Source organism: Mustela erminea, chromosome 10 (genome assembly GCF_009829155.1).
Source record: "Mustela erminea isolate mMusErm1 chromosome 10, mMusErm1.Pri, whole genome shotgun sequence".
In the NCBI taxonomy this organism is placed as follows: Eukaryota; Metazoa; Chordata; class Mammalia; order Carnivora; family Mustelidae; genus Mustela; species Mustela erminea.
In genome coordinates, this window is record NC_045623.1 from 95,765,637 (window position 1) to 95,780,651 (window position 15,015).

Genomic DNA, 15,015 nt, shown 5'->3' on the forward strand with positions numbered 1-15,015 from the left:
GTTCGGGCCCTGCCCCCTCCGGCCTTCCTATCAGGCAACTCAAGGTCCCCAGGCTCACAAGTTACTGATTAACCCTAGGTTTCCAGAAAAGAAATAATAATATCTCGGGAGAAGACAAAAGCCAAGAGCCAAGCTGAGCAGCCCCAGGAGAAGGGGCCATAGACGGCTGCTGTCACCAGGCGCCTGACGAGGAGGCCAGCGAGACAGATACGCCCGGCCGGAGGCCAGACAGCATCCAGGTCCCAACGGCGCCGGCAGTTACCCTTCCTCCACGCCCAGGCCCCGAGTTGCCTGGTCCCGCTGACTCCGAATGGCTTGCGCAGACATCCCGCAGCTGCGGGTCCCAGAGCAGCCCCAGCCCATCTCGGCAAGAGCCACACCCCTCTCCGCCAAGGCCACAGGCCCGACAGGGGGCCACTGGAGCTCCTCGGATGGCGACTTAGAGTGCTTGGTGTGCCGGGAGGCCTACAGCTGTACCCGGCCGGCCAAGCTGCTGGGCTGCCAGCACTCCTTCTGTGCCGTCTGCCTCAAGCTCCTGCTGTGTGTCCAGGACAACACCTGGTCCGTCACCTGCCCCTTGTGCCGCCAGGCCACCTCTGTCCCCGGGGGCCTCATCTGCAGCCTGCGCGACCAGGAGGCCGTGGTGGGGCGACTAAGCCGGCCGTGGCCAGAGGTGCGGCTCTGTCCGCAGAGACTGGCAGATTCCGCCCCCTCGGCGGCAGGGCACCCCGGCGTTGCGGGAGAGGATGCGCAGGAAGAGGCGACCGCCAACCGCGTGGCTGCCCGGCGCCTGGCCGTGCACTTGCTCCTGCTGGTTTTGCTCATTGTCCTCATTCTGCCCTTTGTCTACCCCGGCGTCATCCGGTGGGTGCTCGCCTCAGTGATCGCCTTGGCCCTGCTAATGTCCTCCGTCTTCTGCTGTCACGCCAGCAGCCAGGGCAGCTGCTGTCCCTCCCCCGGGACTGTATTCTGCCGAGAACGGAAACACAGCGAGATCTCTTCCATCGCCTGAGCGCACCCCAAGAGACGGCACCTGCTGCCTCTTGGGCCCCATTAGGCTCACAGCGACCAGTGAAGGGACTCTGAACGAAGGCTGCTTCCCTTGGAGGATTACATACCTGCTGGACTTGCGAGCCAAAGCCGGGTTGTGTTGGGTCAAGAACTAGTGCCTGGGTGATAGTCGTAACGTCTGCCCGAGACACAGCGCATCTAAACCGCGCAGGGTCTTGGAGGGGGCGCAGATTCCTTGACCACCGCAAGGAGCCTTCTGTTTCCTCCTTACTCTAATGCTCCTGGTTTTTCTTTGTATACGTTGATGAACTTACTGCAGAACAAATAGAACCAAGACTCCTTTTTTTGCAACTTATGGAGGTGGTTTTATTTTCTCGCTTTGTTTTGGTTCGGTCTTTTGTGTTTTGAGGCAGTTTGTTTAGATCTGTGACTCTGACACATTTTTCCTCCTGGGAAGTTGTAATCCCCCCACCCCGGGGAAGCCCTCCTATGCTGCCCAGCTCCACGAAGGTCCTGGTGGTTTGGGTGTTCTCGTGAGTCGCCTTCCGGGATGGAGGGGGCGGAATTTGTGTGAAGGAGTGGCTCTGGGGCTGCTGGGGGTCCCACGTTCATTCAGCAGAGTTGGGGAGGGGTGGAGAGCATGTAGGGGAGTCTGGGAATTTCTCCAGTACACCCACCAGATTGCCCAGGCCCGTGTCATTGGGCTCTGGCTTCTCAGAGAATCTCAAGGTTACAAGGACTCCCCCCGCCCCCACCCAACAGCAGGTCCCACCGCTCATCAGATGCGCGGCCTCACGCTCCGTAAGGGTGTTGCTTTTCCTGTGTGATTGCATTTCAACTCCCATCTGAGCTCTTGTCATAAAGATAAAAGGCCCCATAAATGCAATGGTTCTTGACAATAACCCCACCTCTCCCGCCTCACCCTGACAGTCACTGCCTTCTGAAAGGCTGCTCTGGAACGTAGAGGAGGCTTCTGCCGGAGGGAATGACTTTCCCGGGTTGCCAGGATCGGGTCTCAGCTAGAGGAGGGGCTTAGGGATCCAGGGGAATGGAGGGTGGGAGATGACGCCTTGTTTCCCTCCAAAGGCCTCTTAATTGGGAAGCAGACTTGAAACCTCAGGAGGCTCACTGGGCACGATCCATTGTCCTTCCCCACTTTGCCTCTTGGAAGGATGACAGGTGCACGGTGGGCGTTGTTCATGGTTATTGTGCCTCTGGAGGAGGGGGATGACAGAAGTCGGCCACTGGAGCCCAAAGGAAGGACTCTGGCCTCGTGGGTATATGTTGTCCAGCAAGATCATTTGCCTCTCTGCGTTTCATTTTTCCCTGGAATGAGCTCATTGGACTGGATTATTCCTAAGTCCCCCGAAGCCCAGGAACGGCAGCACAGCTGGGCCCCTGAGCAGTGGACAGGAGTCACATCCCCTCTGAACTCACACAGAGAAAACTCAAAACATAAGGATGCATGCAAATAGCTGTTCTTGCAATCTGGGTGCCTTCCTTTGTTTCTTGTAAAGGTATTTCCAGGGCAACTCCGGGATACCCGTGCTCTTGTTACTCCTCGTGCTGGCAGTGTGTGTGAGTGTGAGTTCTTCGGGTGAGCTTGAAGAACACCCTGTCTTCCCACGATGAGCAAATGATGGAACTTGTTCTGCATTTCCTGAGCCGGCCTCGGGCATGTGCCATTTGGGATGGTAGGATAGAGAAAGAACATTTCCCCCACGCACCTCCACTCATGTTCTATCTGGTGCTCGGGCTCTCCACCAAGAAGAAACCTCCACCAAGGTTTCAAGTTGCCAATGACAACCCCATTTCTACCATCATAATGATGGGCACATATTTACTGAGTCTTACAATGTGACAAGCACCACACTAACACGAATTTTCTAGCTGAGTCTTCATAACAACCTGATGAAGTTGAAATCATCTTGCCAATGAAGGGACTAATGGTCAGAGAGGTAAATTCCTCTGCCTAAGGTCACCCAGCCAATCACTTCCAGAACTCCCCCAAGGAATTAATCCAGAGCTCTTTCTGTTCCATCAAGCTGTCTCCCTTACGTGCTGGTCCAGAATGACCAGGAAGCTGGTTTCTGCCTGTGGGCTTGCAAAGGATAACAGGAGAAACCTCAGGAGGCTCTGAATTCCAGTAGTCAGGTGCCCAGAGAGGCCACAGAATTCTGGAATCTATGGTCTACACTAAAGAGAAAGAAAAGGGGCTCCTGGGTGGCTCAGTCAATGAAGCGTCCAACTCTTGACTTCAGCACAAGTCGTGATCTCAGGGTCATGAGATCGAGCCCTGTGCCAGACTTCATACTAAGCATGGAGTCTGCTTGAGATTCTCTCTTTCCCTCTCCCTTGGTCCCTCCTTCCATGTATATACACACACTCTCAATCTTTCAAAATAAATAAATAAAATCTTTTTTTTAAAAAAAGCAGAAGAAATAAAAGGAAAAGAGAATGATGAAAATAGAATGGGTTTCCTATAGACTTTGACTACCCAGTCCCAACCTCCCCTGCAGGAAGCTGTGTTGGCACATGGTCCCTAAACAGGGGGCCCTCCATCCCCCTGGCAGAAGATGTCTTCATGCTGCCGTCTTCACCCCCCTTGGAAGCCAGCTGGTCCCAAGCACTTTCTGGCCCCAGCTGGTCCCAAGCACTTTCTGGCCCCTGGCTGTCTGCGCATGGAGGGCACTAGAGGCCGGTATTGGTGCTGGCTGTCCTGAAGGGTTGGGGGAGAACAGAGGACACAGGCAGCGCTGTGAAAGGATGCCTGTGAAAGAGAGGCAGGCCTAAGCCCAGAGCTAAGCTCTGACCCAAAGTGTGACCAGTAGACATTACAGAACTTCTCTGAGCCTCACTTCGCTCACCTATAAAGTGGAAGACGATGCCACACTCCTCCCAGGGCCCCCAGGAGGATTCAGTGCTACTGGATGAGAATCCCAGGTCCTAATAGTCTGCCTTTATCGTCAATCAGTGACCTTTGTGGGTGATTGAGTCTCTTGGGGCCTGTTCAGCGTGACAAAGGGCAGGGGGCAGGCCTTGATAGTGGGGCGAAGCCAGCCCAGAATGGGAGCATTATCCAAGCCAATCTGGTAGACAGCTTGGTGTTGAGGTCCTAAGGATGAAGAGAAATTTCAGGCAGAAGCCAAATTTTATCCCTATCAGACCATCTCCCCATTCTGGGGCCTTGGAGTCAGATGTGGCTGACTTGATCCCAGCGTCACCATCCACAAGCCTCATCACCTGTCTGAGCCTCATCACCTGTCTCATCGGGTTGTGGGGAATAGTGAAATAGCCCATGGCTGAGCCCTTGGGATCACAAGGAGTTAAAGAAGGGAGGGAGAAGACAGAGAGAAAGAGATGGGTTGAGTTCTAGAAAGCACTAACAGGAATGATGGGGACAGGCTCGTCTTATTCTATTCAGTCATATGGATAAGGAAGTCTCCTAAAGCCTGGGCACTAGAACTCATCTCTTCTGTTTTCACCCTCAGCATCAGCAGCGTCTCAACAACAGTTAATAAACTAATCGGTAACGGACCTGAATGCACCGTGCAAAGCGTATTACATATGTTATCACGTAGGCCATAAGATAGATACTATTCTTAGCCCCCAGATGATCAACAGGGCTGCTCAGGCATGGAGAGGAGAAGTAACTGGCTCAAGGTCACACACTGAGGCCATGCTGGAGCCGGGAGTGCACCACCGAAGTCCAGCTCCGGAGTCTGGACTTTGAGTCACTTAGCTGTCCCTGATGGAACATTCCCGGCATATCATGAGTGTTCCCGGCACGGGGGTGCCCCGGCCTGAAGGGCAAAGAAGAAGAGCTGGGTTTCCTCTACTTGGTTATAGCTTTCTGGCTTAGGGGGTGTTTGGGACACAGGGTTGTGGGAACCCACCTGACCCATTACCCGCAGGCACTTTCTCATCTCATCTGATAAGACCCTGTTCACTGCTGGAACCTCTTTTCAAATGCCTGGAGGAAGTTTTTCAGCCCTTGCTAAAGCAATGACTTCTTAGTGGCAGAGGAAAGTATTTCCAGGAATGAAGGACCTGCCTGCCATTTCTCGGGCTGTAGGAACAGCATAGAACACATTCAAGGAGAAATTTTAAAAAGTTTTTTAATCCGCCTGGAGCTGTTCATAGGAACTTTATACTTTGATCTGAATATACTGAAATCACCTTTTTAAAAGGAGGAGGGAGCTATTTCCTGGGTCAGTAGAGAACTCTCTGAAGAATTCAGAACACTCTGGAACTTAGGATCCATCCATGCATTTATTCAACAAACATTTATTGGACACCTGCTGTATGCCAGGTATCTAACCTTATTCCATAAGGAAGTTTGCTGAGGAAAGAGAACTACTATGCACTGAGCACCCGGTAGGGGTTGAACTGTGTCTCCCTCTCAGAAAGAAAATACGTTGGAGTCCTAACCCTCGCTACCTCAGAATGTGACCTTCTTTGGAGATAGGGTTTTTATAGAGATAATCAATTAAAAATGAGGTCATTGGGGTGGGCCCCAATCCAATACGTGTGATGTCCTTCTAGAAAGGGGAAGTGTGGATGTGGAGACAGACGCCCATGAGGGAAGACAAGGTGAAGATTCACAGGGAGAATGCCATGTGGGGATGAAGGCGGGCTGAGGTGATGTTTCTACAAGCCAAGGGACACCAACGATGGCCATCACACTACCCAACGCTGGGAAGAAGGCTTGGAAGGAATTCTCCTCCCCCAGATCTCTCAGCAGGAACCAACCCCACCAACACCAGGTTCTTGGACACCTAGGCTCCAGAACGTGAGGGACAATTTCTGTTGTTTAAGTAGCTCAGTTGGGGACACTTTGTTCACATAGCCCTGGGAAACCCTACCACCCCTCTCCTGGGCCTGGGCTTGCGTGGACTTCTTCATGAAGTCAGCTGGACTTCTTCAAGTTCATCCTCTAACTCCCCTGGGGTCTTGTCGCACGTAAGTGGCAACGTCAGCTCAAGTCCCGTCTGTTGGGCTCCTAAGACTACGTCCTACCTCTCCCATTTATGGATGGGAAAATGAGGCTCCGAGAAGCCCCCTGATTCCTCCTCCCCCCCAAAAATGTGCCCAACATGTTAGAGATGGAGTTAGATTCATCACCCACATTTCCTAAATATCCTTAGTCTTTGTGACAACCGTATAACAATTACTGAGTTATTATCCTCGTTCCGCAGATTAAAGACTTACAACCCAGAGTGTTGGTGCCTATGTCCTGCATGTGCATTTCTGTACATATTTCATAGTTTAAAAATAATTTAAGCCCCACATAACAATGCTAAGCAGATGACGGACAAAGACTCGGGGGAAACGGGTGCCCAGGGCTAATCTCCTCCTGAGCTGTGTGCCCCAGGGTCTCAGAGCTTTGGGGTGGCTCTGGAGACAGTCTGGTTTGAGTCCCCACTCTGCTACTTGCTGGCTGTATGCCTGGCTCCTAATCTCAAACTCTCTGAACCTCCGTTCTCACATCTGTAGGAAGGAAAAATCATCACAATCACCGATTGTGGGAACTAGTAGAGACAACTTAGTGCTGTATATTGGCACAGACGCTATGCCAATTACCCAAACATTAACTACGCTAGTTAGGCAAAGAGTTGGATGTACTGGCTGGTTTAACCAAGTGGTGGCAAAGGCAGTTTCCTGGCAAGCTTTGGTAAGGATGACGCTGGGGCCAGGCCTTCTCTATTCAGACTGTTTCTCCCCATTTCTGCTTCCTTTTTCCCTCTGCATCTGGGTTTTGTTCTCTCCGACTAGCTTTTTCCGATAGCGTGGAAAATTGACCGTCTCCTGCTGACATCTTCCTCGCTTCACCTCCAGAAAGAAAGAGACCACGTTTCTTCATTGGTAAATGGTAACAAATCCCAAGGAAGGACTCTGATTGGTCCTCTTGGGTCACATGTCCTCCTCCGTGACCAGCTGGTCTGTGATCGGCAACCCCAATAGAGTCTTGTGATGGAGAGGAGGAGGACTTGGAACATTCTGCTGTTTGCCGAAGAATGAGGGGCACTGAGCAGATGGATGGTAGTGGAAGGCCCTGTAGAGAACCTAGGTGTTTGCGCCATTCCCCCACCCTGACCCCAGCTAATGAGAGGAGACCTTGCACCCTGATGGGGATTCTCTTTGAGGGGCTGGTCTCCTCCCCACCCGAACTCTGTCCAGGTGGGTTCTCATGGTAATAATACCATGTATGTCTTTTGAGGGGACAGTTTGTATCCCAAATCTGCCAATCAAAGCACCGTGTGCCCTGACCACAGGGTCTGGTTCCAGGCTAAGCCAGGGACGGCTTTACCCAGGAATCTGGGTAACACTCCGGAGGGAGAGTTTTCTCCACCAGAGCTGCTAAGCTGGTAGAATGTTTGGGGGCACTTTCTGGTGGCAGTCTTGGCACCCGCAGGGGAGAGATTCTTCTACTGGTAAAGCCAACCCAGAGGGAAGCTGAGCCCAGCTTTCTCTCTAATAGAAGTTCCTAATCATATTATTTGCATATTATTTGAGTACCCGGACCAGGCTTGCCTGAAACCTGATGTTCCTCTGGAGTTTTCAATAGTCACATAAGTCAATAAATGCCCTTTCTTTGCTTACACCATTTTGACTGGGCTGTTTCTCTTATAATCTAAAGGAGCCCTGACTCATTCGCACATGCTTGAGTTACAAGGTCACGTGCAGTGAAAGTTCAGGAGCTGATACGGAGCCAGGTGCATGTGGAAGCTAGAAAGCTGAATGCAAATGACTAATGGAGCTGAAACACACAGAGAGGAAGACAAGAGCGAGGCCTTATGGCCTCTGAGAGGCAGAGAGAAAAGCCTCCTGTCCTGGCTTCCACGATCACTAGCCTTGGCGGGTTGTCGCTGTTTGCCATTTCTCTCCTGCCTGTCCACGAGGCCCTGTTCTACGCATTCGTATCTCTCTTTGAATAAGATTGCTACCCAGAGAATTCTGATAACCTCCTCCCTCCCCCAACAAAAGATCTGGTGCCTGGTGAGGCCTGTGATGTCTGTTAAATGGAGGAGTGTCTGGAGCAGGACATGGTATATGTGAATTCCCAGGGTAGACCTGAGGAGGGGGGTTGGGGCAGCCAAGGCAAGCCTCAGGAAGCCTATGGGAAGTGGCTGGGCCTTGAAGGAAGAATTTGAACTGCCACAAAAAACGGGCTGAAGGAGAGCACTGCGGGCCGCAGGAAGCTGGTCAATACACAATATAGCCAAGGGCACAGAGCAGACCTATCTGAGCCGGGGATGTGTCGGGGAAGGAAGGCGGACCTGACAGCAAGCGGTCCTGTGTGCCAAGGGTGAAGCTCCACACCTGGACGGCGGGGCAGGCTTGGGGTGGGGGCTTGGGGTGGGAATGCTCAGAGCTCCTAGCAGCCCTGAGACTCTGAAATGGCACCGGCGGACCCTTGCTGGCAGACCCTGGGTGGAAGGCAATGGCCGTGAGCATGAACAAAGTGTGTGCACTGGAGGTGAGAGCGTGGTGAGGAACAGGGGTTCAGCACCCTTCGGGGTTTCCCTTCTAAAGGCTGGCCTCCAACTGCTTCCATCCTAGGGATACCCACCCACTCATTCACGCAGTCCATCACCGAGCACCTACCACATACCATGCATAGAGTTCGGACCTAGAGAGGCAGGGGTTAGTAAGACTTACGATCACCGAGCTTGCACTGGGGCAGACATGAAGAGGGCTGCCCGCTCAACAGCCCATCCACCTCCTGCCTTAAGAGGAACCTGATTATTTTTCTGGACACCAATCCACAACGGCACGAGTAATCTCTGCTGTGGGCCCCATCTAGTAGAGAGCCACACTCTGACCCTCCTCCAGCCATGCCCATCCCCATGGACAGAGGAGTCTACAAAACCAAGAGGATAAGCCCACCTAAGTTCACACCCTCTGGACACCCAGTTCCCCAATACTCCCTGTCCGAGCAGGGCCAAGCCCACTTCCAACCTGCAGAAGTGAGCCTTTTCCCTGACCCATTCTCCCAAGGGTGCGGCCACGTGCCCACATTCCTAGGTTTGAGGAGTGGCCAACCCGTGGTTGTCTGTGGGAGGGGCTGACAGCTCGGATGTGCGGGCTGGAGTGTCCACACACCTATGTGCGAGACCTCACGTAATACGGGATGGGACGGGGATGGGAGAGAAAAAAGGCCAGCCAGCATACCAGGAGCTACATGCTGGCACGGAACTCTGATAAGCTGACAGATTCTAACTTTACGCCTGGTCTTCCATGTGGTTCTCATGGTGTATCTGCAGGGCTGGAAGGTCAGGACATGTTTTCGTTCTCATTTCATGTTCTTGCCCTGAGCGCCACAAATGTTAGGACTGGCTTGTTTTCACCTCCGGGGATCTGAGCCAGTCTCCTTGCCAGAGCCTTGCTTCCCCAGACTCCCTTGCAGTCAGAGATTGTCATGCAATTCAGACATGTGATCCCAGCAAGGGGGCTTCCAGGAAATCATTTCCACCCTGACCATGGGGGGAAGCCCACATGAGCAAAGGTTCATGGGGAGAGTTCCCTTTTTCCTCTTTTCTGCTTCTGGACATAACTGCTGAAGGATAAGTGCCAGGGAGAGAGCTGTGTTTGGACCTCAGGGCAGAGAGGTCCAACATGCTGAGGATGACGTATGGTGGAAAGAGTGTAAGTCCTTGCTGACATCACTGAGCTTCTGGGCCAACCCTAGAACCACCTCCCTCTGGATTTTATGTTCCATGAATCACTGTCGTGATTCAGGCCACCAAGCTGGTCAGGGTCTGATAGTCACATCAGGGGCCGACCATTCCTACAGGAAACGTATGTTCTCAAGACGACTGAGAGAAACCAGTCTGGCTGGATGACCCCCCATCGGGCTGGTGACCATCATCCCAGCCCACAGCGCAGTCGATCCAGAGGAAATGGAGATATTTTTCTCCATGTCCGCATATCACTTTTACCATTATAGTTTTTTTAATAATGCCATTTTTCTTTGCTGAATGTTCTAAAAGGAAATAGATCACAGTCATCCATTAAAAAAAACTATTTGTATTATAAAAAGCAATAAAAAAAGACTTAAAAATGAAATCAAGACTGAAAAAGAGACAAACCAAAAAACAGACTGTTGAATACAGAGAACAAACAGGTGGTTGCCAGAGGGGAGGTAAGTGGGGGGACGGACGGGCATCGATGAAGGGGAAAGAGTACACTTACTGTAGGGGGCGCTGAGTGGCGTATCGAATGGCTGAATTCCCACCCTGTACACTTGAAACTAATATGGTACTAAATTAATATGTATGTCAATTACACTTCAGTAAACAAAAAAGACCGAAAATAAAAAATAAATAACACTGAACACCTGTGGTATCCTGGACCAGATTCTAGAATGGTGAGGGGACATAAGGAGAAAAACCAGCAAGTCAAGTCCATACTTTTGTTAATAGTAATTTACCAATATTGGTGTCTTAGTTGTGACAAACGTAACATGATTATGTAACACACGAACCTTGGGGAAACAGGGCGAAAGATCCACGGTTCTTAGGTAAGAATTCTGTACTACTTGGGTAAGCTTTCTATCGATCTGAGCTCATTCCAAATACTAAGTTTATTAAATAAATAAATAACAGAAGAATCCAATCCTAACTCGGTATTTTGGAGAGCCAAAGGTTCTGAGTGGAGGCTTATTCCCCCTTTGTTAAAAAGGAAGATGAGCAAATGTTAGAGGGACAGCGAATATTGCTCGGAAGTAGACAAGAAAGAAATCCTCCAATTTACGACCACGTGGATGCACCTGAAGGACGTTGTCATAAGCGAAACCAGCCGGACGCAGAAAAACAAACAGTGCCTGATCTCACTCATGTGTGGAATCTTAAAGAGTCAAACGGGTGGAAGCAGAGAACAGACTGGTGGTTGTCAGGGCCTGGGGGCAGGGGGAAGGGAGAAATGAGATGTTGATCAAAGGTTAAAGTTTTAGTTAAGCCTGAATGAGCTCTGGAGATCCAATGTACAGCATGGCAACCACAGGTAACAATACTGTATTGCAGACTTGAAATTTCCTAAGAGGATAGATCTTGTTTTTTAATTTAAGTTCAATTAATTAGCATATATTGAATACTAATACATATATTGAATACAATATATGTATTAAGTTCAATTAATTAGCATATATTGCATTCAATATATGCTAATTAATTGAACTTAAATTCGTTTCAATTATTCAAATTATTGTGTTCAATATATGCTAATTAATTGAACTTAAATTCATTTCAGAGGATAGCGTTCAGTGATTCATCAGTCTTATATAATACGCAGTACTCATCACATTATGCGCCTTCTCTAATGTCCATCCCCCAATTACCCCCTCCCCCGACCCCTTTCCCCTCCAGCAACCCTCAGTTTGTTTCCTATGGTTGAGAGTCTCTTATGATTTATCTCCCTCTCTTATTTTGTCATGTTTTATTCTTCCCTCCTTTCCCCCATGATCCTGTTTTGTTCTTAAATTCCACATATGAGTGAGATCATTTGAGAATTGTCTTTCTCCGATTGACTTATTTTGCTTAGCATAATACCCTCTTGTTCCATCCAGGTCATTGCAAATGGAAAGATTTCATTTCTTTTGATGGCTGCATAGTATTCCATTGTATATACATACCACATCTTCTTTATCCATTCATCTGTTGATGGACATCTGGGCCCTTTCCACAGTTTGGCTATTGTGGACATCGCTGCTACCAACATTGGCGTACAGGTGCCCCTTCAGATCACTACATTTGTATCTTTAGGGTAAATACCCAGTAGCGTGATTGCTAGGTCATAAGGTAGCTCTACCCTACTCTTCCTCAGCTTTTTGAGGAACCTCCATACTGATTTAGAGGACAGACCTTAAAGTAAATTTTCTCAACACACACACACACACAAACACACACCATCAATGGTACCTATTTAAAGGTTAAGTTATTTAACTTGATCGAGGTGAACTTTTCACAAGGTATATATACATCAAAATATCAAATTGTACTCCTTAAATGTATATAATTTTAGGGGCGCCTGGGTGGCTCAGTGGGTTAAAGCCTCTGCCTTCGGCTCAGGTCATGATCTCAGGTCCTGGGATCGAGCCCCGCATCGGGCTCTCTGCTCAGCAGGGAGCCTGCTTCCTCCTCTCTCTCTCCGCCTGCCTCTCTGCCTGCTTGTGCTCTCTGTCAAATAAATAAAATATTTTTTTAAAAATGTATATAATTTTACACACTAAAGATATATCAATACATTTCTAAAAAGAAAGAAAAGTATACATATATATGTATAGATATCTTTTCTGTTAGTGAACCTGTAAGTCACAAAGAAAAATGGTTTAAATAGGAGTTTAATTAATGGCCTTGATTAGTAGTTTACAGGAAACAAAAATTGTACCTCAAAAAAAAAAAAAAAAGGATTCAATGGCATTAAACTGTGTTTTCAATGGATAAGACTCGAAGGTAATAACTTTCTCGTGTATGATCCGGGGAGAGTTAATGCAGGGTCACATGCCAGCTAAATGATCTCACATATCACTAATGCTGTGGGTCTCATCCACTAGAAAATATGAGGGCAGGGGAAAGCGCAAAGCATTCTTAGATGAGAAGCAGCCAGAGGTCATCGCCACCCAAGCCTCTGTGTAAGAGATAAGGCAGAGAACTACGAAATTATCACCTAATGCAGAAGTAGAGTCAGGGGAAAATATTAACCCACGTGGCTTTGACCCCAAACCCCAGCTGCTTAGCTTCTCCAATTCCAATTAATGGGGCCAGTTGATGGTCCAGTTGACAGAAAGATGTTCAGTTCCCCGGGTCAATGATGCCTTGGAAACACAAACAGGAGATTTCACAGCAATATAACAATATCCATGGTAGCCACAATCCGTCTGCAGTGCCCTCCACCCTGGGCCTCCTCTGAAGGTGTCTCCTGTCCTTCCCCATGGCAGCTAGGAGAGTAGGGACCATAAACAATCTCCTGGGTCCTTCAGTCTCAAAGTCACCATGAGGGCATCATAAGGATACTCTACAGGAAGGAATGGGGGGCTGCCTCCAGTGACATCACCCCCATAATTCAGTTCCATTCAACGAACACCAAGGCCAGGCCAGCCCCACGTACATCCTGGAAGGACAGACATGTACGGGACATAATGAAGAAGCCTTTCCCACTGGGGATTCTTTATCTGAAACTTATCTAAACATCTCTGAACCTGTGTTGATACTGAAGCCTGTGGAAGGGCAGGACGGCAGAATCGTCCAAATCGAATTTGGTCTTTGATCAAATCCTGGCTCTGCCGTCTAGTCTCTCAGTGTCACTGGCCAAGGTATTTAACCACTCTGAGTCTCAGTTCCTTCTTTTTCGAAATGGGGCTAATCATAGTATCCACTGCATAGGATCGAATAACATAAAGTAAATACAGAAAGTATGTAGAGCCAGCCACCTGCTATTTCGGGTAATATCCCCGAAACAGTATTCATGGTTACTTCTATAGTTTCTGGGAGAATCCAATCCAACCATTTAGTTGTTCCAAATCAGATCACCAGGGCAACTTGTTAAAAATAGAAAGTTTTGGGCTTCCAAATCCCTGAAAAATTCAACCTTTGGGTAGGTCTGGGGCTGGGATCCAGATTCTATGCCCTCCATTATATACTTTCCTCATACCTAACCCGTAGCAGCCACACAACAAATACAAGTCCCTTCCCTGAGTTGAACATTGCAACAGCTTCCTAACGGGTTGTCTGTGCCTGTTTTTACCCCTCTGTCCTTGCAAGGAGCCAGTGGGATCCTTTTAAAAGGTCAGATCACGTCACACCACTGCCCAGGACCTTCTACAACTTTCAAACGCGTGCAGACTAAAATCCATAGACAAGGCCCGACAACAGTGGTTCCTGAAGCTATGCATCCATTAGAAATACCTGGTGAGGTTGTGGACAATGCTATGCCTGGCCAGACCCCAGATCAACAGAATCAGAAGCTCTGGGGTTGGGGCTCCAGTAGGATTGCCAGGTAAATATATGGGACACCGAGTAACGTTTGAATTTCAGATACACAATGAATAATTTTTCATTCATAAAATTCTAAACACCAAGTGCGCAGCACAGTCGCTGGGGCTGGGCACACAGCAGAGGACAAGACAGCCGAGATCCCTACACTCAGAGTTTTAAAATTCTAGTGGGGATGGCAGACAATAAACTGTAAACAGGAAACATTTAAGCCTTGAAGATACAGATGACACCCTGAGTGGAGACGGTAACGGAAAGCTGGAAACAGATGCAGAAAAAGGAAGGTCTCTGGGCAGAGTGCCAGGCAAGGGACCCTCAAACACGAAGGCCCCCGATTGGTCCAAACTAGCGCTAGACAAACTAAACAAGAATCAGAGCAAGGGGGGCGCTTGGGTGGCTCAGTTGTTGAGCGTCTGCCTTCGGCTCAGATCATGATCCCAGGGTCCTGAGATGGAGCCCCGCATCGGGCTCCCTGCTCAGCGGTCCCTCTCCCACTCCCCCTGCCTGTGTTCCTTATCTCGCTGTGTCTCCCTCTGTCCTGTATATACAGGCAGGATGGTTGCTTCTGTGGCTGGCTCCTTGATTTTACACCCTTTACTTTTGGAAGTTTCCATCTAAGTCGCTTGCTGGCCCTCCACTCTGGGACCAACCCCCAGGCTAGCAGTGTCCCCCAGTGAGCCTTGCAGGGTCCTCTCTGGCTCTGAGGTCCTGCTGCTTCCTGGAAGGCAACCAGATCCACACACCGCGTCTCGCGCCCCAGCTGGCCCGTCACTTCCTGATGCCGGCTCGCCTGTCGCGGGGTGGCAACGAGCAGAGCCGTGTTGGGACACGCAGTGCGTGACACACGGGCCGGAAGGCCGGCCCACGCGCCCGGGACAGTATGCGCAAGAGGCGGGACCAGCCGGGCAGGAGGGGCGGAGCCTGCCGGGCAGTAGGTGGGGGGTGGCCGGGAGCTCCCGGCGATACAGGCTGCGGAATCGGCCGGGAGAGACCGAGGGGGCGGGGCGGGGCG

General features: G+C 49.9%; 1 protein-coding gene across 1 annotated transcript; it reads left to right on the forward strand.

Annotated features, from left to right (window-relative positions):
- Positions 1 to 310: 310 nt before the first annotated feature.
- On the forward strand, positions 311 to 1,012 carry RNF186 (ring finger protein 186). The gene has a single exon (XM_032303753.1). It carries the CDS (start codon positions 311 to 313, stop codon positions 1,010 to 1,012), a length of 702 nt encoding a protein of 233 aa, XP_032159644.1.
- Positions 1,013 to 15,015: the final 14,003 nt, after the last annotated feature.